Raw genomic sequence first — 26556 nt, 5'->3', positions numbered from 1 at the left:
GGCAGAATCATGCGACTATAGCTTGGTTGTGTGGTTTTAAAGAGACAGTACCTGAACAAACAGTAAGGACATAACACAATAAAAATAGTCTAAATAATCGATATAGACAAGATTATGTCAATTAGAAGTTCTGAATATCAATTTCGATTCATTTTCGATTAATTGCCCAGCCATAATCTAACATCTGTTCCAACCTCTTGAATGTTGCAACCTATGACTGTCTCCCACTTTTTACAGCACTCAGTATAAACTATAAATAAATAATAGAAAGATGCCTAACTTACGTTTTATTAAGCTAACCTCTTTTATTTAATGAATGAAGTTGTGTCCAAAAATCTTGAAATACTTAAATGAACATCTATAAAAGACCCCCAGTATCTACTATATGTTGAATGCATATTTAAATATAAACATTTAAAGTTGTTATGACCCATGATTGCACAATTTTGAGTAGAAGTGAAGATCTCAGGAAAGAGAGAGCGAAGTGGAAGGAGAGAGAAATTATGTGACTTAGATAAAGTAGGGAGTTGAGAGAGGAGGAGGTGGGGTGAAGGAGAGAAAGGAGGAGGGCATCAAGAGAGCTCAGCAGAGTAAGAGAACGAGGAGGGGAGGGGAGAAAGTGGAGCTCTGGGAGAATACATGCTGTGTTAGCATCCCCCGAGCAACTCCATCAATACTGCATACAGCTGAACTGCTGGCAAAAGACCTGCTACTGCAGCCCACAAGCTCTGATTGAGAGAGAGAGAGAGAGAGAGAGAGAGAGAGAGAGGGAAAAGGGATAGAGGGGGAGAGAGAGAGAAGGAATAAGTGGCAATAGAGAGGGTAGGAGAGAGCAAACCAACACTTCTTACTGTCGCCTCTGCTTTCTGCCTACTGCTGCTTTTCTGCTGTGTGTGTGTGTGTGTGTGTGTGAGAGAGAGAGAGAGAGAGAGAGAGGGAGCAAGAGAGATAGTTTGTGTATGTGTGAGGCTCGTAGTGGGACCGAGCCTGGATCCTGTGTTACTGCAGTATAAGCATTGCAGGACAGAACGCAGTGCTGTGGGAGACTGGAGACTGGAAGGATGCGTCCATCTGCAAAACTGACTGTCCACTGACCGCACCTGCTTCACTTGGGGATCAGGTGAGTGCTGTATGTTACCAGACACAACTTAAATGGATTAAAGAGGCGCAGGTTTGAGCTCTAGGGGAGTTACCTGCAGATACATTATACATTTATTTAAGTTATACTACATTGTTTTTGGATTAATTAAGCGATTGCCCATTGATTTATAAGTGCTTTTAGAGTTGACAATCTTTTCTAAGTACAGAGGAAAGTGTTGAAGTTATTGCTTGTAATAAATGATGATATGCAGCAGACAGAGATTAAGTTGAAAATGACAGCAATTTTTTTATTAAATGTTTTAACTTGTAAGTAGCATACATTATTTGGCAACTACTATTATTCATTAGGTAACTACTATGAAACTATATGCAATGTGTGCAGTTAGAACTGAAGTGAGAACACCCTTATGGATCTTTAGACTTTATGGGGTTAAGAGGGCACACATGGACCTGATGATTTTAGAATATGAACGTTCTGCAGTAAATATGAATATATGAGTTAACGTAAAGCTGGCGGTGGGGAGTTGTTGTCTCTTCAGGAGGCAGTTGAGCACTGTAGTTGTTTGCAGTGTATGAATTTGTAGCAGGGAAGCAGCAGAGTCTGCAGTGAAACTGACAATGCTGTAATCTCTCTCTCTCTCTCTCTCTCTCTCTCTCTCTCTCTCTCTCTCTCTCTCTCAATTGAAGTTAGCTTTATGGGGCATGACAACTTCATCTAGAATACTGCAAACCAAAGCACATAATACAGCATAACAACATTAACTATTTGTAACTTAGCAGTCTCAACTAAGTTTAAAATCAGTAATGTAGATTCTAATCATAATGATATTGTTGTACAAACCCCATTTCCATTGTTGGAATGCCGTTGTTGTACAATGCATTAAAAACAAGAATCTCTTGAAGCTTTATTTAACAGTTGAAAATATTTTTCCAGTGTTTACAGTTACCAACTTTATTGTATTTTGTAAATATGAACACATTTTGAATCTGATGCTTGCAACGCATTGGGACAGGACCTAAGAGTGAATGTTATAGTATATTCAAGTTACAACCTTATGAAACACTATAAGCAATTTTATGTTTTTGATAATCCAACAAAGGATAACACTTTGCAAGTAAAGATGGGTCATGACTGACCACTTTGTTCCAAACTTAATGAGAGTCTAGCACTTTTCTCAGCAGTCAACAGTACCTACTATGTATCTACTGAACATAATACTGTGAAAAGATTAATGGAATCTAGAGAAATCTCAGTCTTTGTGGGGCAATGCTGGACATACATTTTTTTCTAAATATTTGCAAACTTAGAGCCCTCAGATGTCACTGGCATGTTACTTTTTTAAACATAGACATGTAGGCTCAGGAGTACTTTGGAAAACCATTGTCACTTAACACAGCCTACAACTGCATCAAGAAATGCAACCTGAACTGTATTATTCAAATTTTAGCCATATATTAATTTTGTGTAGAAACACCAGTGAGTTCTGTGCTCAAACTCATCTAAGATGGACCAAAAGTCCATCAGACAAGTCCATGTTTCAGCTTTTTCATTCATTCATTGTCTGTAACCGCTTATCCAGTTCAGGGTCGTGGTGGATCCAGAGCCAACCTGGCATCACTGGGCACAAGGCGGGAACACACCCTGGAGGGGGCACCAGTCCTTCATAGGGCGACACACTCACACATTCACCTCTGGACACCTACCAACGTATGTTTTTGGACTGTGGGAGGAAACTGGAGCACGCGGAGGAACCTCACACGAACATGACGAGAACACACCAAACTCCTCACAGACAGTCAGCCAGAGCAGGGTGTGCACCCACAACCCTAGGACCCAGGAGCTGTGTGACAACAACACTTCCTGTTGCACCACCGTGCCATACTATGTTTCAGCTTGTTTTAGGGAATAAAAGGGATGTCAGCTACTACATCGCAAAGAATAAAAGACTTACCAATGTAAAGTGCAAAAACCAGCATCTGTGATGGCATGGGTAGTTGATCAGTGCCCACTGTATGGGTGGTCTGCATATGTGTGAAGAACCCACTGAGACAGAGGCTTATATTTGTATTTTGATGAGACGTATGCTGCCGTCCAGATGACATCTTCTCCAGGAACTCAGTGTTTATTTCAGCAGGAAATGCAAGACTTCATTGTGTACAAGTTCAACAGTGTGGCTTCCTGGACAGAGTGTGTGTGCTTGACTGGTCTGTCTGAAGTTCAGATCTGTCTCCTATTGAAAATGTGCGGCACATCATGACAAGGAGAATCGGACAAAGGCAACCACAGACTGCTGAACAGCTCAAGGCAAAAATCTTCCATTCACAAAAAGATTAAGAAGTACAATTAACAGTAAAAGTGATGTGACACCACGGTAGACGTTCCTTTGCCCCAGCAAATAGAATTGTCAATGAAACCACTGGAAATCTTTTCTTTGTCCTATTGTCTGTTAAATAAAGGTTCAAATGAATTAATGAATTACTGAAATCAGTATTTATTGCATTTTTAGGAAGTGTCCCAATGTTTCTGAAAATGGGGGTTGTAATAGGAAAGAAAATTACAGTTGATGTCACTATAATGATAAATACTATTTCTTTCTTATCACAAAATGGGTTCTCTTCTTCTGTTTTATTGTCTTATATATATATATATATATAGGAACAAACATTACTTATGCCTAGACCCTAGCACCAGCCTGAAATGAAAACGTATGTCATTTTTAAGATCATTTATATATTTCTAAATAACTGTATTTCCTGTACTTTATTTCCCATTCTCACTGGGAATTCTATTTGTAGAATCTATGAAAAATAATGGTTGTCAGCTTAAATAACAGTGATCATTATGTCAACATTATGGAATATATGTGATAGGCCTAATGGCATTTGGTCAATATTTCTTTTCTTTCCTTCTGTATTTCTTGTCTGTTTTCTCTTTTTGGTACACCCTTTCTCTCTCTCTTTCAGGTCTCTCTCTCTACTGCACTCTGTCACACATTCAGTGACATTTTGCAGAAAATGGGTTTTAATATTGATATATTTGAGATGACAGAGGTACTGCTATGCTGGTCTTTGCAGTAAATCTTCTTTAGTTACTGCAGTATAATCCCTCACTCTACAGCTGAGCTCAGCTGAATGTATGCTGGATGGATAAAGAATGGAAATAATGTATATGATGGCTTTTTGAGTCATAGGATGATTTTTGAACATGTTGTCCAACAGAAACTACAGACATGTCCAGACACCTTTAGAAAAAGTGCTGGACTGTAGGAAGGTAGCAAACCTGCATTTAACTGGAGCCTATAGGTATGTGCTATGTGCCATAACCCTGCAGTGTACTATAGCTTAGACTACGAATTCCACAACAAGATCAACTCTGAACTCCATTTAGCTAGTTTTACTCAGCAGACTGTGGACATACACCTTCAGGTTTCACTGTTGTTTTATCATGTTTTTTGTCATGTCATATTTCAGCAGTGTGGTGTATATATTGAGACAATATAAGCAGGTGCATAGCACTAACTGTAATCTGCCATGTTTCTAAGATGAGCACACAGACATGGGGTCATATTAATGGAGGAGGGTTTGCTGAAAACACTGACCGGAGGTTAGTATAAACACAGACGCTTTGTCGCAGAGAGCAGTTTTTTAAACAAGTTTTCCCAGGCACAAAATGCATATGTGGACATGCCTTTTCTGAAATAACTACTTTTAAAAGATGTACTTCATATTGGAAGAAGTATTTTGTAGACATTAGAACAAGAAATATAATTACCTCTTGAAAGAATATGCCGCTCTTTCATATAATGATTGTGAGATATACACTATATGTCCAAATGTTTGTAGCCTACTTATAGGTGCAATAAAACCACATTATAATTCTCAGGTTAAAGTACAAAAAATGCAATATAATGGGCCTTTAAAATGTTTCATACTTTCCACATCATGTCTGAAAGTCAGGAAAAGGCATATGTATCCAGATCCAGTGATACTGACTGTAAAGCGAAATACCTTGCTTAAAGGCCAGCCTATTACAACCCAGTCAGCACACCTTGGCAGAGTCCACATGTGTTGAGAATATGCTGGTGCTGGGTTCAAGATGGGCTTGGGTTTTGGATAAGATAGCATATGGCTGATTATAAACAGCATTAATAGATTGATGTGATTGTGAGCAAATCTCAGATAATGTTAATGTCTGATAAGTTCATCTTTATCTAGTAGAGGTTAATTTAGCTCATATAGCTAATGGGGTAATATGTGAAATTAGAATTAGCTTATAAGTAGCCTTATGTGAGTGAGCATATATGATGAAATTCTACATTGAAGGAGTTATACCTTTAATTAATTTCTTTAATGTATTGCTCCTGCTATAGATTTATGAAACTAAAACCTTAAAAAAATAAAAGGCAAAATAACAGTTGGTAAAATATAAGACAATAAAAGATCTGGCAGACATTCTGCTCTTTTCCTAACCTTGATTTTTAATAGATGGTGTGTCACTATTCCAGAAAACACAGCTCCATTGTTCTGCAGCTCAGTGCAGAGGGGCTTTAGCCTATGCATTGAGATCTTAGGCTTATGTGCATTTGCTCCACAGCATCCCCTTCTTTTGGCAATGCTTTTCTGTGAACACTGTACACACTGTGCCCAGTTGAACACCTGCATCAGCTGTGGGACCACCTCAAAGTAGCAAAATCTTTACTAATGGAAATATATTATATATTTTTTATGTATTGCTGCTTTTTACATTTTTTAGTTGATATATAAAGTAGTTAAAGTTAAACCTCCCTTAATATATTTAAGAAATAAATAATCATATGGTCACAAATGTATCTCTATCAATTTTTACCCCAACAATTAGCTTGTGCACTGTGGCAACCTATCTGACAAGCTGTTTGTGAAACTTTGCAAACATAAAACACCTAATGATGACTTTTTTCTTTTCTCATCACTACAGTCCAGTGTGATGATTTGTCATCTACAGATTTTCTCAGCTCCCTCCACTGATGAGGTTTTGACTCCAAAGGAGCTGATTATTGGGCTCCTGGCCAATGAAAAGCTTGAAGTTGACTTGTTTACTAACTACACGTGATTTCTTATGTTAAGCTTTGAAAAATATCCAGGGCTGTTAGAAAAACATTTGGTTGTATAGCCCAATAGGCCAGACCTAGTCATACCTATTCTCATGTAACCTGCTTTTTAATCATACTCTGAAAATCAGATTAAAGGAAGTAAAAAAAAAAAAAAAGATCGATATCAGAAACAGATGTGTCAACATGTGTGCTGAACGCAAATTAAGGCTGTTACTATATCAGTACCTCTAAATATTGTTGTCTACATTTAAATTGTAAATGACATGCTTGTCTGGCTAGCTTACACTAGTCTTGCAGGTAGGTCATTTATGTTGGACTAAACATGCTTAAAATATCCTAAAGCTTGACCCCTTTTTCTTATCCATGTATTGGCAGCAGTTGAGAAAAGTACTTTGTTGTGACTGACACTTGCCTATCTCATGTAGATCTGTGTGAGAGCTAATCTTTAACCAAAGGCCATTTATTTATGTGGGAAAGGTGCAGGCAAAATTCCAACAAATAACATGTCACTGTGACACCTTGGGAAAACCATATGGAACCATATAGGAAGTACAGATCACGCAGTACTGTGGCCTGGCAAATTCCAGCATCTTTAAGGTGACTGCTAGTGTATATGCTCAGAGAAAATATACTGTAAAGGTCCATTAGTGTTCATTAAATTTATATGTAAATGTACCTTTAAAGTTGCAACAGTGGTTTTAATGTCCAGTTTTGTTCCTTAAAGTTGCATTAAATTCTGTTCTCTGGAAGGAGAGATGAATATTTGTATTCTTTCATTATAGGACTATGTAAAATAATACAACATAAAAATCCTGGAGATGAAATGTGGCATATTTTAAAATCTACAATTATGATAGAATGAGGTACAATTATTTTGTTTTCTAAATAAAGATACAGAATAGGTACCTTGAGGGTAACACCAGCACCACAGTAATAGTTTTTCTGATATTGTATGTGATAGTGTTGTCTACTTTATTATTGTCTACCTATTTCCAGTGTAAAGCTAATGCAGATGTGGTAACAGAATTTGTTAGGATTCCTGTGGCATTCAGTGGAAAATTCCTTTAGTACAAATTCTATTTGGTTTTGTGTACCTTGGGGTGTAGAAACACCAATCATATTTCCATTGAGGAATCTGCTTATACATGGAGTTCCTAATAGGGGCATGACGCTAACTACACAACTGTACTGCCTCACAACTTCAGAGGTCTATATAATTATACATAAATAAGTATATTATGTGTTTATTTGAAAAATGAAATTTATGGCTATCATCAAAAAAAGGCTTTCCACTGAGATCTTTCTTCAATTTCAGGAACAGGTAAAAATCACTCTGAGCTCAGGCCGAGCTATAGGATAAAGGATTAATTTTATGGAATCCACAGAGCGATGCTGCAAATTTTGTTAACACACTTGTGTTACAGTGGTTTAGATTTCATAGAGATTGCAATAATATGAATGATCAAAATAAGCTGGTGTGTTCTTTGTACTATCTCAGAAAGTGTCACTTGGAATTGATTTTGGATTCAAAACACTTACATCAAATTTGGGCTGTCTGAGGATGTCCTGAGGACTTGTTTGAGAATCACTGATTTAAATGCATCAGGCACTGGTTTATACTGCAGCGTTGATTCAATCACTGATGCCTCTTTGAGACCCATTAACATCTCCTATATTCTTACAGTCCCTAAAGACCCACACCTTTTTGATAGGATTTCACATTGCCTTTGAACTCTTGAGTCACTTGTGTCAGTCAGAGTCCATCTCAGCTGATAAACCACGTGTGTGTACGTGTGAGAACTATCGTGTTGTGTCTCGTGAGTCTAGTGGAGCACTGTATGAAACCTTTCTGGAAGGCAGCTCAGGGTAAAGCAGCTGACTGTTAACTGGACATGATCTGAGGTATTTCAGAATCTAAAGAGTGAGCTTATAGCAGGTGACACTTATATGTTTTGGTGTTTGGTTTTGCTTTCAGCAGAGGATGAGACCCCAGGAAGAGCACACTATGCAAGTGGGTGAGATACAGCCCTAAAGGTGACAGAAATGATGAACTGTACTCACTGGCCATTTCTCTGCAGCTGAAAGTCGCTTTTATCTAAATTGGTTTGGATGGCAGAACAGTGCTGATATAAAGGAGGAGAGTTCCTGCAGTAGCCTGCTTATCTTGTAGGTTGGCAGAGAAATGAAATTTCTCAGGCCAGTATATGTATGTACATTCTGTGGTGGTTAATTTATCCCATAGTTTTCCATTATGCTTTTGCTTTTCTCTTTCATTTTCCATTTGACTGAAATATTTATTTTTTAGACATTATATATGCTGAAATCTACATTTAAATTTTAACTTTAAACAATTTATCTGACATTACTTTCATTACTGTTTCAGATGTATACATGGTTTGTGTTCCCCTGGCCAAATTGCATGTTTGGGTGAAGAGAATATAAGTACACATCCTCTACGGAAAACATACTTGGACACATTTCTGTACACAGATATTTTTACGTTCCACATATAAAATACTGGATCATAGCTGAAAAGTAAAGGCCACATATGAGACCTTTCAAAATAATGAAATATCTCAAAGAGGGTTTAAAGTGATTCTAAAAGATTTAAATGATTTTGTTGTTTCCCTACTTGTCACCTTGCTCCCTACTCATTCATGTAAGCCCTCTGCTCTATCCCCTGCAGAAATGGTATGGTGTTCCCATTTCTGGATTCATCCTGACATGGTGTAACCTTTTGAACTGAGTCACCTCATGTGATGCAATCCTACATTTAGCCAGCGACAACACTAACTTACTACCTCTTACTCACACTGGCAGTATGCATTATGGGGTTCTGTGCACCTGAATTAATTACAGTTCAAATATGTGTGTGTGGTTACTGAGCATGACTGTTTTTTATGATATAAAATGTATATCGACCAGACAAGCAAGCCAACTAGCAATAAGATCTACCTCTTAGGGCATGAAGTCCAGAAACCTTCTTAACCTACTTTGAGAAATTTGCAGCAAATTTGTTGACAAGCAGATTACAAATACAAGTGAAAACTGGCATAATGTCTGAAACAAAGCTCACAATACTCACAAGCCCAGGGTCTTTCTTTGCTGTTTGTTTATTACCAAGTTTGAGTGTTCAGGAAGGCGTGTATTTTGTTGTCAGTATGTTTGTTTATTTTTCATGCATGACCCAAAAACCATAATACTACGTGAACGTGTAGGAACAGACTCACTGTTGCTATGGAGATGTCATAAATTCTGCAGGAATAACAGTAGTGGCCCCCTTCCACTAAAACCAGCAGGACCAGGATTTTTTTGTAGCTCTTTTTGATAGATTCATTATGGTAAAAACATTAGTTTTTTTAATAATAGAATATATATATATATATATTTATTTCTTTATAGCTGAGTATAGATAAACTAAAATAAAAACAGCAATTCAAAGAAGGTTTGATATGACTGCACTAATTACCATCATAATTACTGTAATACACAGCTTCAGTATACTATACTTGGCATATTTCCAGTATCTTATAACACACTGCAAATATGTTGACATATTTAACATTATTAAGTATTTATGTGGACTTGCTACAGGCTGCGTTAAAGTTTTAAAATCCTCAGAACTTTTGCCGTGGGCTTGTTTCCGTTCCTGTGTGCTGTGTAAGACACACTGGACCTCTCCCTAATTAAGAAGCACTGTTCTTTCCACTCGCCACTTCAAGGACCTTTGAGTGTGATGTGAATATCAATTGGTCCTTTTAGCAGGGCCAATGAAAAGCTTTTTAAGAATTTAAACACAGTACTTGAGCTTGACTCCAGAGCTTTAGTACATTTTGTGGTTTATTGTATCAGGGTGTACTATATAAAGCACATGTTTTAATATTAATCAATAATTTGAGTTATAGATGTAAGTGATTTATTACTCATTTGGTAGCAGGCACTTTTTAATAACTAGTTCATTTTATTACTTTAACTGAAAATAGGTTTTTCATATCAATTTCAGTATAGGCATTTTTCTAATTAATGTATTTAAATGTTTTATAACTTAGCCAAATCTACTTTCTTTATTTTGTTAGTTTAAGTGAGTTTATTTGATTGTAGTTCATTTATTCTTTTATTTTCATGAGTCTGTATTTTCTGTACAAATGGGTCCTTGTGTTTCCTTCTAAACCGAGTAACCCCAAAATACTGAAATAATTATACAACAGTACTTTCATGGAACCTTTAGTTATTTTTGTGTACCTACTCTTCTGGTCTAGCTGATCTCCATCCAGTAAAGTGTAGCTTAACTACCTGATGGGAAAGCATGTTGATGGTTGAAGAATTCCTGGTACTGGACAGACTCTCTGTTGTCTATGGAGGATATGTTAGTGCCATCACCATGGAGGCAATCAATTGTTTTATTCACATGCTCCCAAAGGCTGCACAAAAACATTTACTTAAGATGGCAAGCATGCTTAAGGATCAGGATGGTGGTGTTTCTACTTAACTGAACACACTTGGTGGCTAGATTGCGAGTTTTTAATTTAAGATAGTGATCATAAACATTAAATGGCCTTATTTTCTTTTTGAATGCTAGGTGGAATTGTATTTTTGTGTAGTGCTATAGATAGTGTTTAATTCTGTATTCACAGTACCCCATTCATCACTGGAAATTCATAAATATTGTCTCATTGCTGACTAGATATTATTTAGCTTCTGGGCCAATGCTGATTTTTACCAAATTGATCAGTGGAGTACTGGTTTCTGGTAAATATTTTTTAAGCTATTATCTGTGCAGTAAGGTGTTATTCTAACAATAATAGTTGAAAACACTTATAATAAGTAGAATCCATCATTAAAATGTATATTATGCAATTTTATGATTGACAATAAATGTTTTATTTGTTTGTTTTGCCTTGAAAATGTCTCATTAATGTTTATCATGTTGTAATGTCATTATCTCAACATGATTGTCACCATTCCCAATGTTAAGAATTGGCTAGTATGGTATAAAGTCCCCTTTTTTGCAGACAAAAATATCAAACCATGATATACAAAGACAAATTCAGATACACATCATGATATTTTGACACAGTGCACTAATAAATCCATGTTTTAAAATGGCCATCTCAGGGCACAGTCATATTCAGTCATTATCATTGAATAGATTACATATATTTCACAAAAAGCACATTGTGTCAGTGCTTTTATAAATGTGCTATACAAATAATGGTGACTTGGCTTTACTTAGATTATTGCCCAAAATGTAACACTGTATCCTGTTTTTCAGTGTCAGAGTTGATGCTGAAATATCACATTACATATACTATCACATGCAAATTAAATATATTAAATAAACACCATTACTGATGTTAATTACTGATGTTAAAAATTGTGTAGATGCAATGTATTTTATTAATGTTGAACCATGTACACATTTCAATCAAGCAAATTTAAAGCACCTATTTTTTATTTTCCTTTTAAATTTGAATGTATTTATCTTAATTTTTTAAAGACTCTTTGAAACACTTAAATATTTAATAATAAGTATTTTAAGAACCTTTAAATAGTGTTCTTTATACCATGAGGAAAGGTTCTACTGTTTTTTTCAGTACTCTACACAGTAGTGTAGTGTTTTTGCAAGTTATATTTGCTGTATGTGCTGTAGGTTTGTAAACTTCTTGTCCTGTCTCCTCAGGCTATGTGCAGTGGCTGATTTCTGATATGGCCAACTGGGCCAAACAGACCCCAACTTTGCCGTTGCAGAGCTGTGTTCAGCCCCAGTACTTGTGGTCCACCCTGAGTGACTGATCCTGCCCTGGGCTTCCCACTCACTGGGCCCACCATGGGAGGATGCCTCTCCAAACCCAAACCAGGTGACACACTCACATACACGCAACACACTCTGCCTCGCACCCCCACCAACACTCTCAAATCCTGTAATAATTGGCACTTGTTTCTCCATCTATATATAGGTCAGTTCAACCTGCCCCCTGACTGCCTTTGTGGCGTGCTTTCTTTTGGTGCTACAGGAATTTTAATGCTCTCAGTTGCTCTCCATGTTCACAGGGATTAGACAGTGAAATATTAGTGTGGAGTGTATTTGAATGTTTCACAATGTATCACTGTTTCCTTCCTAACATCTCAAAGACGAAGTGGTGCTGAAGGGCAGAAATATGACTTCATATGTCAATGGACCCACTTGTTGTACTGTGAGTAGGCACAGGCAGCGGGATGTGAATAGATTGAATTTACAGTGTGTGACTGTGGGCTTTTGAGAAAAACGAGCCCTTGGATTAAGTATTGCAATGTAACCATCCTTCCAACATTATTTATCTTAATGATATTGTCATACTCAGTATTTAATTATCCTATCTTACTTAGACAAAAATACTTCAGAAATTAGTCTGGGCCAGGTTGCCATAACCAGATTAAACCTAATTCTAGACTAAATGGGATTTTTTATAGGATTTTTCAACACCATTAGCGGTGTAATATAGTCCAAGACTAGAGTGAAGGAAATGGGAGGAAAAGAAAGACTGGAGAGAGAGAGATAGAGAGAGAGAGAGAGAGAGAGAGAGACTCTATTGTCTATTGTGATGATTTTAATACCTAACAGGACATATAATTAAATTAGAAACAACATTACAAACAGCGTACAAACATGTACATTTTTAACGTGAATATATTTTGTTTATGAATCTCATTCACATGAAACCATAAACATTTCTACAACTGTAATTCTAAGTAGGGGAGAGTGGTGCTCAATTTACACAACTTTTTATATAGTTCAACCAATTTGAGTACAGTGTGATTGCACTCAAATAATTTTTCTCTTGTCCAAGTCTTGTTAAGCCTCTTGACTTAATTTTACATAAATGAAAGGTACTGAACATTTTACTCCATTTTCAACAGAAATGTGTAAATTGTTTGTACAAAGGAATTATTATGCTGATGAAGTTATTAATCAAAATGTGTTAAGTTGTGCCAGCTCTTTGCTTCATATGAATTTAAAAGTGGTTACTGCACCATGTATATAACATAACGACAAACTATCACTTCCTCATCTTGTACTGAAGAACAAGCTCTCCTGTTGAATATCCTTCATTTCAGTACAGTGTCACTAATAATAAAGCATCTGGAGCGCAAAGCGCACTCCCGGCTTTCTTTCCTCACAACCTCTGGCCTTGGTCGTCTCTTATGATTTTCCATTGATTTTAATTAAGCTTCGCACAGCAGGTGAGAATTCTCTCTGAGATTAAAGCATAAGACCTGGGTTCTCAGCACATTTTTCCAGTCAGAAAGAGAAAGCAAGTTCCGCACTCACTGTGGTGGAACTACATTACACAACCAGCACCATTTTCTTATCTAGATCTTTTTTCACTTTAAAATGGAAATCATTAATTTGTCTTAGTACTGATACACAAGTGTTACACTGTGTTTAAAAAAATCTCTTCAGAGTCACATGTGAGGAAAAGACAAAAGTTATTTTATCTGATTCAGGCTGTTACGTCTAATGCAACCTTTGATACTTCCATTTTGCAGTTGAGGTCAAAGTTGAGCTCACTTTGCTGGAGAAGGAGAAGGAAGCCGAGATGATGTCTCCGAACGGAAAAGCCAGTCCCTTTTCAGAGTATCGTCCCAATGGTTCTTTGGGCCACTGCTCGGACGAAGACTCAGCTGCCATGCGTCCTTCTCACAAACATCGAGACTACATAGAAGCCACAGTGTGCCATGTAAAAGACCTGGAGAATGGACAGTAAGCTTGTCTCTTTTTGACTGGAGTACACAGGCCAGGTTTGGGATAAAAAAAAATTCAAACAAATTTGATTAAATATACATGCATATGATAATTCTTATATATTTGTTCACTATATGTTATTATTGGTATAGGAATTTTTCAAAACCACTGCGTAATATGTTTAATCATGTTAATAGGAACCAGAAAACTAATTTACTAATATCTCCCTCACAGAATGTGATTACATAAAATGGCTACATGCTGCTTAATGCTCATCATGTTTCTCAATGTCAAAACATTTGAAAATGTATTTTTTTGTGTCAGATAATATGTAAATCTACATTTGTTATTATGTTAGCATATACAAAAATGAAAAAAGATTGGAAATAACTAGTCATTCCAAAAGTGTAAACAGTAGTGCAAGGACTTGTAGTATATTGGTGAAGTTACATGTGGATGTATGTTTTTAGAATATTGTGATTTGGGATGAGTGTGTAAGAAGACCTCTGTATTACCGTGAGTCTATTTTGTAATATCACATAGCATTTAGGTGCCTGCCATAGGCGGCCCTTTTTTAGGAGTGCATCTCTAAACTGAGTCCCAACACCCCCAAAGTAACAGTAAAAAGTTGTCTTTTTTGTTGTTGTCTTTTTATAAAGTTTGTCTTCTATAAGCAGAAATGTGTTAAAACCATAAAAATGACATAGTTAAACTAATTATTCTTTAACAACAAAAATTCAGCACACCCCTCACAAGTAGTATGATCCAGTTTCTATTACCTTTCATTCGCACAGCTCGTAGCTGCGCTGAGTGTGTGTGTGCACGCAAGTTTTAGTTTGAGTGTCTGTTTGGTGGTGTCTCCTGAAAGTACATCAGACAAGGAGCACCAACACATTACACTTGTTAACAACACTCTTCATTTGGCTTGCATTGAATCACACATCATTCTTTATGTTGTTATTGTTAGGAGTTAGCTATCTGACTTCTTTTAATCTACCAATCTAACTGGCAGGTTGTCAGTCAACCACGGTTTGAATTGGAGTAAGAGAAGCTGGTTTTTGAACCATTGGTAGTCAATATTTTGTTATTAAAAACAAGGTTAAGGCTACATGTCTATTAGCTAATCAATGTTATAGGTTGATAGAACAAATAATACAATAAATGATGCCCATCTCCAAACTTGTCATGCATTAAAAAAGCCAGGTTCATGTGAGAGAGTAAGATCAAAATGACACGATTTAATTGTCCAAAGTAGGGTGAGCAGATGCCTTGAAAAATCCACAACAGTCTAGATTTAGCGGTAGCTATCCACTGGTTTTCCTAAGAAGTATCTGATTTAGATATAGCAACAGATAAAATGAACAGGTTAATAGGATAGCTGTCTGTGTGTTGTACCAAATTATTATTGTCGATCTGTGATTCCTGCTTTTAGTTGTTTATATCAAACCAGATAATGGAGGATGCTACTGTGGAAGGAATTTTTGAGAAGAAATATCTAAAAATAAATTTACTAATGTTTAATATGTAACTAACAGTGACAGGCTGGTCTCAAAAAGCTCTGATCCTAGAATGCCCCCTGGTGTCTGCAGTGATTCCCCTTGTGCACTGAGATGAGCGGAGTAATAGGAAATGAGTGCGTGTCTGTGTGTTCCCTGTCAGGATGCGTGAGGTGGACTTGGGGCCAGGCAGAGCCCTGCTCATTAAGGAACATGGAGAATTCTCTGCCATGGGACACAAATGCCCACACTACGGGGCACCGCTGGTTAAGGGTGAGGCATGTCCTCCACATTATGTTTCTACTGAATTTAATCTCACTTTGTTCCTGTCTTGCTCTTTAATGAAGGTTAGCTTGCAAATGCAAAAACTACTGTATGGCAGTATCTTATCAAAAAGGTAATTTCATATATTCATTACTCAGCAGTAATTATAAGGCTGTGAACATTGTTATCAGATTATGCAGATGATTATGCAGCATCTTGTGAATATTTACACAAGGTTCACTGCAGTTGAAAATTAACTACATTTACTATAACAGGAAAATATAGTTTATATGGTGCCTTCCCAAAAGAAAGAACATCATGGAATAAAAGAAAGACAATTCACAAAAGGTATTAGGATAAAAGAACTCTAACAGAAAAAAAATCTACAAGTCAAGGAAAGAAAACAGGTATTCTTTGTGATACTGCATTTTTATTATTGCTGTGAGTTAAACTGGTGTTGTCTCCCTGATAGGAGTTCTATCTAAAGGTCATGTTCGATGTCCGTGGCATGGAGCCTGTTTCAATATTGCAACTGGAGACATTGAAGACTTCCCTGGACTGGACAGCCTTCCCACCTTTCAGGTATGACATTCTGCCTTATTTGCTTAATCTTTTGTAGAGTTAGAAAATGAATCAATAATATATAAAATTCACAGTATAAAAGCGCATAAGATGCAAAATTACAGCTTCTGCAAATTTTTGGTTGCATTATATAATCTGTTAACACAGCTTGTGTACTATCTGAATGTGAAATCGTAACAAAAATGTAATGTTCTGGTCTACTTGTCTGAAATATCAGGCCTAGACTTTTATTATTGGAACATTACACTTTACAGTATTTATGAGAGAATTCGTAATTAGACATTTTTCTGTACACATTGTATCAATCTGCCTCCATCCCTCAAGCTTCATCTGATTACCTCTGGCAGCAAATAGAATCTATTGGCTATCTAATCTAGAGAGAGAGACAGAGAGAGAGAGAGAGAGAGTATGGTATAGCATGACAGTCTTCTGAGATTTAACCATGTCTTTGTCACAGGTTAGAGTTGAAAAGGACAAGGTGATTATACGGGCTAACAAGCAGGTAAAATTAATTCTCTGTACTTTTCCATATATTTGAAGTGAAAGTGATGTTTTTGTATGTGTCTGTGTCTTTGTTGCTTTCACAAAATGAATCAACTTAATTAACACTATATTATCTGCTGGCTTTGCTAGTATAACTGTTCAAGTTTCTGCTCTCTCAGGCTCTCCAGACCCAGAGAAAGACAAAGGCTATGGCAAAGTGCTCTGCTGTCATCAACTCCAGTACAAGTTTTAGCCATGTTCTCATCATCGGATCAGGTTAGAAACTATTAGGACTAAATGTCGCAATCAGAACACAAACCTCCAACCAAAAAATAGCTTTAGAGAACGTAAAAAGAAAATCTCTCAGTGTAGTTTAATTTAACAAATTTTGAATAATATTTTTGCACAAGTTTTTGACATTAATGAAGGATAAAAAACTCAAATGGAAATATGAGTTATTGTTACGAGAGGGACAACATGTATATTCTTTTAATAATTACAGAGTTTTTAATTTATTTTTTTGGAATCAACAGACAACTGCCTTTTGTTTCAAAATCCATTCCGACTTCTTTTCTCCCTTTTGTTGTAGCAGCTAAAGGACACTGAGCATTAACAGATATATTAACTGTGTGGTTAATCTGGTATATTTTAAGGTAGTGCTGGGCGATATGAGCGCAAATCAATATAACGATTAATTGTACATTTTACCATGATTACAGTTAATGAACAATTATTTTGTTTTTGCATTTTTGACCCTCATAGTTCAGTGACGAGGCTTGTACTGTAAATATGCTCCAGTATTAAATATGGGATATTTTTTCTAAGGTTGCTAGGAGCTTGTTCCTCTTTTGTTTTTCCAAACCACATATGCTGTTTTTTTCTTTGGTACTAGCTGCTCGTACATGACAGTACATGAACACACAGTGGGGACATAACAGAATAAGAATAATCAATATAATCAATATAGACAAGATTATGTAGATTAGAATTTAATTAATTGCCCAGCCCTATTTTAAAGTCTCTGATTATAACATTCTTGATGTTAAATACCTTTGTGAATCTAGGTGATGCACACATTTCTGGAAAAACAATCATTTTAATGGATATACAAAACTACAAATATAAGGAGGTTAAATTTGTGTTGCATGGTTTATCAACATCTATAAATATACATACAAACTTGAAATTATTTCAGTTTTTAATTATGTGTATGACAGTTTCCATTAGTGCATTTCCCACATTTTTACTCAATATTCTTTATTTCAGGTCCTGCTGCCTTGGTGTGTGCTGAGACTTTGAGACAGGAAGGCTTCACTGACCGCATCGTGATGTGCACAATGGAGAAACATCTACCCTATGACAGGCCTAAACTGAGTAAGGTTTGTACAGAGTCCACAGAGCAGGCAACGGGCAATACAGCAATACACAAAATGCTAGATATTTTTCTTTCATACTTCTGTTGCAGTTGAATTATATAATCTATCAGTGTCCTTATCAGATCTGAGTTGATTTTGATTACACTATATGTCCAAATCTATCCTGATAATCTATCCTTTCTAACTTGTGGATTCAATAAATTCAGAGTGCACATATTGTGGACCGATACATTTAACAACAGTGGAGCTACATTCTTTGGAATTGGAGTACATTATGGATTTGTTGGAGTTCTGTTTAAAACTAATCATCTAACATTACCTTAGTTTTCTTATGTTTTTGTGGCTGAATGTAATCATATCTAAAGGGTAGAGTATTATTGCTTGTTAAAAGCTGGAACTGCACTACAAATCCTATATTTCTTGATTTCAAATGAAATATAGAATGGGCAAGTGACCTTTTGGACATACAGGGTATTATTTATGTGTTCATGTGACTCCAGTTGGTTTCAAATTGTATGATGGTTTGTCTCTCTTTCTAGTCTTTAGAAAGCACAGCTGAGCAACTTCAGTTGCGCTCAATGGAATTCTTCCATAACCATGACATAGAGCTGTTACTGGAAAAAGAGGTAAGTTTTATACTGCAGCTCACATACAGTACACCATTTCAAACCAAGCTGGAAGTGAAGGCCACTGAAACATTTGTGAGCCCCAAAAATGATCTATTAAAATTATAACTAAATTTTAGCAGCCTGTATTGATTAATGATGTTGGAAAATGCATGATATGTGTTTGTAGAAACACGACAGTAACCCTTATTAAGTTTCTGGACTATATGTTAATTGTTTCTTCCTCCTCAGGCTGTGTGTGTTGATGTAAAGACAAAAACAGTGACATTTCAGGACGGCTATAAGATGGAGTACAGGAAACTCCTCATAGCGACTGGAAGCAAGTGAGAAAGATTCATTTCTACCGACTATTCTAAGTTAAGACTAATTCTAAATGAAAAAGCACACTGAATTTCAAATGTCAGCTTAATGTTAAGAGATATTTTGTGACACATATTTAGTGAAACTTACAGAAAAAAATACACTGCAGATTAAAATTTCATTATTAATCGCTATCAACTCTATTAGACACACCTGCCTTCTTGGTCCAACTTGTAGATGTAAAGTCTGAGTAGTAGCTCATCTTTTGGTCCACAGTTTGTGTTGGTTGTCCTCTAGTCCTTCATCAGTGGATGCGTTTGGCTGGATATTTTTGGTTGTTGGACTATTCTCAGTCCAGCAGTGACACGGACAGCTTTAAAAAATCCCACAGCACTGCTGTGTCTAATCCACAAACACAAGCACAACACACAATAACACACCACCACCACATTAGTGTCTCTGCAGTGCTGAGAATGATCCACCACCCAAATAATACCTGACTTGTGATGGTCCTGTGGGGTTCCTGACGATTGAAGAGCAGGGAGAGAGATGCTCTGCATATCTTTTGTCAACAGATGGAACTACATTTTGTAAAACTGTAAAAAGTGCTTCTGTGTCATCAGTGGAGTTGAGAGGATGGACAGTGAGTGTAGAAACAAGGATACAGTTGTTATAATGGTGTAGTTGATTTGTGTACCTACTGCAGGGAAATTGGGCGGCATGGTGGTGCAGCAGGTAGTGTCACAGAGCTCCAGGGACCTGGAGGTTGTGGGTTCGATTCCCACTCCGGGTGACTGTCTGTGAGTTGGTGTGTTCTCCCCGTGTCTGCGTGGGTTTTCTCCGGGTGCTCAGGTTTCCTCCCACGGCCCAAAAACACACATTGGTAGGTGGATTGGCGCCTCCAAAGTGTCTGTAGGTGTGTGTGTTGCCTGGTGAAGGACTGGCGCCCCCTCCAGGGTGTATTCCCACCTTGCGCCCAATGATTCCAGGTAGGCTCTGGACCCACCGTGACCCTGAATTGGATAAGCAGTTACAGATAATGAATGAATGAATGCAGGGAAATTATTTTTCATACATCAGTCATAGTCCAGATGAAAGTAGAAATGGTGAACAATTAAAAATCATATTCCTTTTTCTTGGGTTATTTAATTTGCTTAGTTAGATGTCTTTCTTTTCCACTGATCAGGCTGTGAATGTTTTGCAGTCCTTTACAATAACTGTGTCCTTCACCTTTTTTGAGTCATGATGTCTTATACCCCCCACCCCCACCCCCAAAGACCTTACATATGGCAATAAATGCTTTAAAATGAAGTACATTTTCAAAGGCAGTGCCTGATGATAATGTATTTATTAGAGTTTTATTAAATAATAATCTTTATATACGGTTTAAATAAAATGTAAATGCTTCATCCTGAAAATCAACCTTAAACTAACTTTCATGTAGGCAACTTTTGACAAGAATGAATAATTATTAGTTATAGTGATAGTAAGCTCTTTCTAGATGTTGAAACATTGTTGGGAAAATTTGATTTTGGTCAGACACAAGTAGGTTAGGTACTGAAGCTAAATGATTATTTCAAATTACAAACACAGACAAAAAAATTATTAACTCTGCATCACAAATGTTGGATAGAACTCTAGCATTCCGGAAACCCAATTTTATATGGAGATTATACAAGCTGTGTTGTACAGTTGAATGATTGACATTATGACTGTCTCTATCTCTCTCTCTCTCTCTCTCTCTCTCTCTCTCACTCTCTCTCTCTCTCTATCTGTCTGTCTCTCTCACTCTCTCTCTTCCAATTGAAGACACAAGAGCATAAACTACAAAGGTAAAGATATTGCCAATGTGTTTCACTTGAGAACTCCTGAGGATGCTAACAGTATAGCCAGACTTGCTGGCAGCAAGAATGCTGTCATCGTGGGTACCTCATTTATTGGTGAGCTCATGGTAGATTATTATTTCATATAAAATTTTTAATATTAAAGGAATAAAACATTTACACTAAATGGGTAATTCTGATATATGTTTTCACCTGTGTTCAGGTTTGTAAAACAATGTACAATTACCTATGTCCAGGCATGGAGGTTGCAGCGGCTCTGACAGATAAAGCTCACTCCGTTTCTGTGATTGGAATTGAGGCTGTGCCTTTCCGTAAAGCTTTGGGGGAGAAAGTAGGAAAAGCCCTGATGAAGGTGAGGCTCTGGCAATATTTCTAGTCGCAGATCAGTTTTATTACCAAACAGCTAACCATATTGTAAATAAAGTTTTGATATCTGATCAGCCAGTAATGCTCAATCCCTTGAGAGGGTGTCTTCTTTTCTGACAAGCCATTCACTTTTCAAAATCAAAAGTTTTAGGGGGCACCCTGCCTAGTTTAGTATTATTTATAGCTCAGTTGCACAGTTACACAAAGAGGAAACTGGTAGAATACTTGATGTTTCAGATACAGAGATAGATGACTTGTTTAAAAATAAACATTAGCACACAAATGTCCTAATCTTAATTACTCTGTGCACAGTGTGTGCTGACTGATGCAGACTGTCAAGCTGGGCTTAATCTCACAGATTCTGGGATTTGCTCCAGTAGGAAGCCTGAAATTTCTCTATCTGCCTTGGAGACTCTCATGTCATACTTGGAGAAACACTGTGTTTTAGAAGACAAACTACAAAGATTAGGCAGATGGACATATTTCAGTGTTTTTCATATGAACAAGATGGAGAATGTGGGATATCCTAAATAAAAAAAAAATGAATGAGAATAAAACATGGCTAGCTCTAAAGTCAAATTCCAGCAAACATTTCAGCAGAATTCTTTCTCTGAGTTGTATAAACAAGTCAATCAGAGTGATTTGTTTTGAATTGAATCACTGTAGATAAACTTATTGTCTTCTTATTGATTTCTGTACATTTGTGGTGATAGGAACCAGACATAATTATAGATATCTACAAGCAAATAAAGACATTTTAAATCAATCTAAATGATTCTGTTTACATCTTAATGATTTAATGTTGGAGTTTGAAGAAAGCGTATAATTTTTAAAATGACTGAAAGCTTTGGGAATGGGGCTGATATGTATGTGGCTAACATATCAGCGTTGGTGGAAGTCCTGCTGATAAAGCATATATAAAGACTCTTTAAATGTTACAAATGTGAGAAAACCACTTGAACAAAAATCTGATGCTATTATTAACATCAACTGGCTGATCCTACATTAAAGTGTTTAGAAAAATTAGTTGAAGTAGTAGGTAAAATGTGTTACATTGTATGTTATTTTTCCTCTTTGAATGATGGTTAAGAATCCCTCTTGAGTAATATGACTGTATGTTGCAGTTGTTTGAAATGAACAGGGTGAAGTTCTACATGCTGAATGAAGTGTCAGAAATGCGGGGGCATCATGGACAGGTATCCAGAAAGTGAGAGAAACATGGGCTCAGCCTGACGGGCCATAGACTGTCTCATCCTCTACCGCTTCTCTCTCTCTCTCTCTCTCTCTCTCTCTCTCTCTCTCTCTCTCTCTCTCTCTCTTTCTTTCTCTCTTTCTTTCTTTTACTATGTTTCTAAACCAGAGACAGTAAATAAATAATGACTGTCTAATACCATTTGTAAATTGTATGCAAGAACATGTTGTAAAGAAAAAAATCATAAATGTCATTTCTAAAATAGTAATATAATATTGCAAGAGCAAGAAAAATACTACACATGTTTAGAGACTGAACTTATCTGTTGTGATGTCCTTTTATAGTTAAAAGAAGTGGTTCTTAAAAGTGGCAAAGTCTTACGAGCCGACGTGTGCGTTATTGGTACAGGTAAGTGAAGATTATAAGTTAACATTCAAATAATATTGCACTAGCATTAATTATATTGTGATAAATTACATTATATTTAGAAGATTTCTCTTGATGATTTATATCAGTGAGAGTAGAATAACTCTGATGTATATTCAGGTTCAAGTCCTGCCACAGCTTTTCTTAAGCAGAGTGGAGTGCACATGGACTCTAAGGGATTCATCACTGTCAACAAGGTAGAGAATCTTCGTCATAAGTTATTTATTCACTGATTCATCTGCACTGCTCCAGCGTTTATCAGTTTAGAGAACTGCATTGTTGAGACACTAAATATATCAAACAAATCTGGGCTAAGATGGACTGATCTTGCTGAATGTATTGCTATATGTGTGTACTACCTTGAATGCTCAGATTTGGTTATTCTTGACCTTTCTGCAGATGTAGGTGTAAACATCTTCCCATTCTGTTTTCTTGGTTCAGATGATGCAGACGAATGTGGATGGAGTCTATGCTGGTGGTGACGTGGTATCGTTTCCTCTGGCTCTACGAGGAAATAAGAAGGTAAACATCCCCCACTGGCAAATGGCCCATGTTCACGGTAAGCTCCATAGCAACAGATTTCATTGACACATACATATGTTTTAGCACAATGTCATATTTTACAGTCTTAAAAGTCTTTTACATAGACCTTTAAATCTGCAGGAAAAGTTGCTGCTCTGGGAATGATGGGAAAAGCCTCAGAGGTTAGAACGGTGCCTTACTTTTGGACTGCTATGTTTGGTAAAAGCATACGCTATGCAGGTAATGATCATCGTTATATGAAGAGTCAAAATAAGACCCATTTTATACCTCCTTAATTAAACAGTCACAATTCTTTGCTAAGGTTATGGAGATGGCTTTGATGATGTGATTATCCAGGGAGATGTGGATGAGCTGAAATTTGTGGCATTCTACACAAAGTGAGTAAATGATCACAATGTACAATCCTGATGCATTTATTTTGAATACCATCCATCCATTATCTGTAATCGCTTATCCATTTTGAATACCATGTTCTTTGAAATTATTTATTATTTATTATTATTTCCTCACAAAGGAAATTTCCATTAAGCTTCAAACATCATGACAGATGTCAAAAGATTATTTTCCTTTTGCGAAAGAAAATGTTCAGGAAAAATCATGTCAAGGCTAAAAGATATCATTGTGTTTAAAGAGCATATCTTAATTGAGAAAAAAACTGTATTCTTTTACCAACATTTATTATCAGAAACCGCTTATCACGGTGGGTCCGGAGCCTACCCGGAATCATTGGGCGCAAGGCAGGAACACACCCTGGAGGGGGCGCCAGTCCTTCACAGGGCAACACACACACACACACTTTTGAGTCACCAATCCACCTACCAGCGTGTCTTTTTGGACCGTGGGAGGAAACCTGAGAACCCGGAGGAAACCCACACAGACATGGGGAGAACACATCAAACCCCTCACAGACAGTCACCCAGGATTTGAACCCACAACCTCCATGTCCCTGGAGCTGTGTGACTGCAACACTTCATGCTGCACCACCGTGCCGCCCCTTTTACCCAACAGAATGAGGCAAATTAGAGGGCACAGTATCAGTTCATAAACATATATACATTTTAAGGGGCAAGTACAAAACATCCTGTTAAATTCTACAGGATAAATGGTCACATAAAAATGAAGTTCATCTACAAGAGAAATGTGTGGTATATACTTAAATGTGATTATTTAGAAATGAATGTAAACCAATAGAACTCATTTTACTGTGTCCGGTTACCATTACCTTCTGCTCCTCCAGGAGTGAGGAGGTGATAGCTGTGGCCAGTATGAACTATGACCCAATTGTGTCTCGGGTCACAGAGGTCTTTGGTTCTGGAAAGACAATAAAGAAGCGTGATGTGGAGTAAGTAGCTTTCTTTGTCTAAATCTGGACCCGGCTACAATAAACATGTTTATTTCCATAGTGAAAAAAAAATGCTATTTTTCAGTGGCTGTTTTCTGTGATTATGTGCTTTTTTAATGCAACAGCAGGCAATTCATTTGAAGCTTGTAAAATAATAATAATAATATATATATATATATATATATATATATATATATATATATATATATATATATATATATATATATATATATGTATGTATGTTAAAGCTTAATTATGTTCTGCTTTAAATTGTGCTTTCAAAGGATGTTCACCCATGGCAAGTAAGGATTCTCTCATGATAAATGTATTTTGTGATCGCTGATGACATTGGTATGGTATAGGTACAAGAACTTGAGCACATGAACAAATGCTAAATTTGCCTTTTTTTCTGCAGGACAGGAGATATGTCATGGTTGATAGACAAAGGCTCACAGTGAGAACCCTCAGGACTCTGAGCTGGATGCCTTTCCTTTAAGGTCTTCTCCCTAACCAAGATGGAACTCTTTATAAGAAACGACTCTTAGTGCTGGAACACAAGCTGGTGAACTGGAACACTGCATGGGGACAAGTACCCGAAGATCTGGATGCGTTTAACTGACCCCAAAACTAGGCTCTCATGTTGCATGCACCTGCTTAAGGCACCCCAGGGATGTTATGAGGCTCTGAATGGAGCTAAAAAATTCACCTGAGGTCAGTGCTAGCACCAAACCATGAGCCATAGGGAGTTTTTAAAGGTCTTTTACTTTTAACACTGGAACAATCACGTCAGGATGGTTGGGATTTTTGTTTTTCTTTCTCCAGTGAAATGCCGATGCAATGCCAAGCTCTGGCCTTCTCTGCCTGTGCACGAAGCAACTACCTGTACACAATGTTTATAAAGGGGCTGTTAAGGAGAACTAATGTTAATTATTCTCTTTTTTTTGTACATGCAAATTTGTATATAGCTGTTACCTAAAATTCCATTGTAACATTACACAATGGTTTTGTTTCTACTACATCTGTGCACAGTTTTTAATGCTACTGATTAGCTTGGGTATGCGAACTACAGCGTTTAGGCAGATCAAGTCTCTGACATTTGTACAGATATGCGGCTTCAGTGTTTTTAAAACCCACTATTGGTATGACACTACCTTGTTTAAGTATCACCCGGAAAAATAATTTAGAATCTGCAGACATAGAATTATGTCAGATCTCACAGGAGTTACAGGGCTAGGATTCAGTGTACTCATGGACATCAGAAGGTATTACATTTAAATGTCAAGACTTTACACACTTGTGACAGTAAGGTATTAGCCAAGAGAAGGCTAGCCTGTCATCAGCAAATTAGTCAAAATCATCAGTAAAATTAAATCAGTAGACACTCCGACCACAATATTATTTTGAATGTATCGTTTCTGCAATAAAAAGCATGTCTCTTGGCAAAAGGCCCTTGATGCTAACAGCTCTTTTAACAAATACAACGTACCTCTTATGGTAACTTTGGTTGCCTTGCTAGTTAATTGCACAACAAATATATTTAATGCTATACCTCTATATTAGTGCTAGTAATATAAAATGTTAGGCTTGAATTCTCTGATATTTTGAACTGATTGACTGAATGGTTGATTGATAGATTGATGATTCACTGTATTTTTAGATAGTATGCAATAATTATGAATGCTGATTTGGTTAGATTTGACCTCCGGAAGCTCCTTTTTGTTACTAACTCAGGGATAGGAGGTTTGAGTCCTGCTCATATGGGGGTTTATCCTGGTGAGTAAATAAATAATTTGTTGCTTTTA

The 26556-nt window shown here is 36.8% G+C and overlaps 1 protein-coding gene across 1 annotated transcript; it reads left to right on the top strand.

Annotated features, from left to right (window-relative positions):
• The first annotated feature begins 886 nt into the window (after positions 1-886).
• Positions 887-26512, top strand: LOC136679057 (apoptosis-inducing factor 3-like). The gene is made up of 20 exons (XM_066657337.1): positions 887-1120; positions 11872-12049; positions 13719-13932; positions 15574-15683; positions 16147-16256; positions 16714-16758; positions 16919-17015; positions 18006-18118; positions 18655-18741; positions 18973-19064; positions 20851-20981; positions 21122-21237; positions 22376-22447; positions 22788-22851; positions 22990-23066; positions 23311-23428; positions 23533-23631; positions 23714-23789; positions 24650-24754; positions 25170-26512. The coding sequence occupies exons 2-20, from the start codon at positions 12019-12021 to the stop codon at positions 25210-25212; spliced, it is 1800 nt and encodes a 599-aa protein (XP_066513434.1). The 5' UTR covers positions 887-1120; positions 11872-12018; the 3' UTR covers positions 25213-26512.
• Positions 26513-26556: the final 44 nt, after the last annotated feature.

This window comes from Hoplias malabaricus, chromosome Y, assembly GCF_029633855.1.
Source record: "Hoplias malabaricus isolate fHopMal1 chromosome Y, fHopMal1.hap1, whole genome shotgun sequence".
In the NCBI taxonomy this organism is placed as follows: Eukaryota; Metazoa; Chordata; class Actinopteri; order Characiformes; family Erythrinidae; genus Hoplias; species Hoplias malabaricus.
The sequence above is the reverse complement of the archived record's forward strand: the minus strand, read 5'-3'. Positions and strand labels throughout refer to the sequence as shown.

What these genes read in the sequence shown, in the direction of transcription:
- LOC136679057 (XM_066657337.1), top strand. Translation starts at nt 12,019, where the DNA reads ATGGGAGGATGCCTCTCCAAACCCAAACCAG. An exon ending in TGTTCTCATCATCGGATCAG is followed by an intron (nt 17,016 to 18,005) that starts GTTAGAAACTAT and finishes TCTTTATTTCAG; the next exon opens with GTCCTGCTGCCTTGGTGTGT. An exon ending in TTTGTGGCATTCTACACAAA is followed by an intron (nt 23,790 to 24,649) that starts GTGAGTAAATGA and finishes CTGCTCCTCCAG; the next exon opens with GAGTGAGGAGGTGATAGCTG.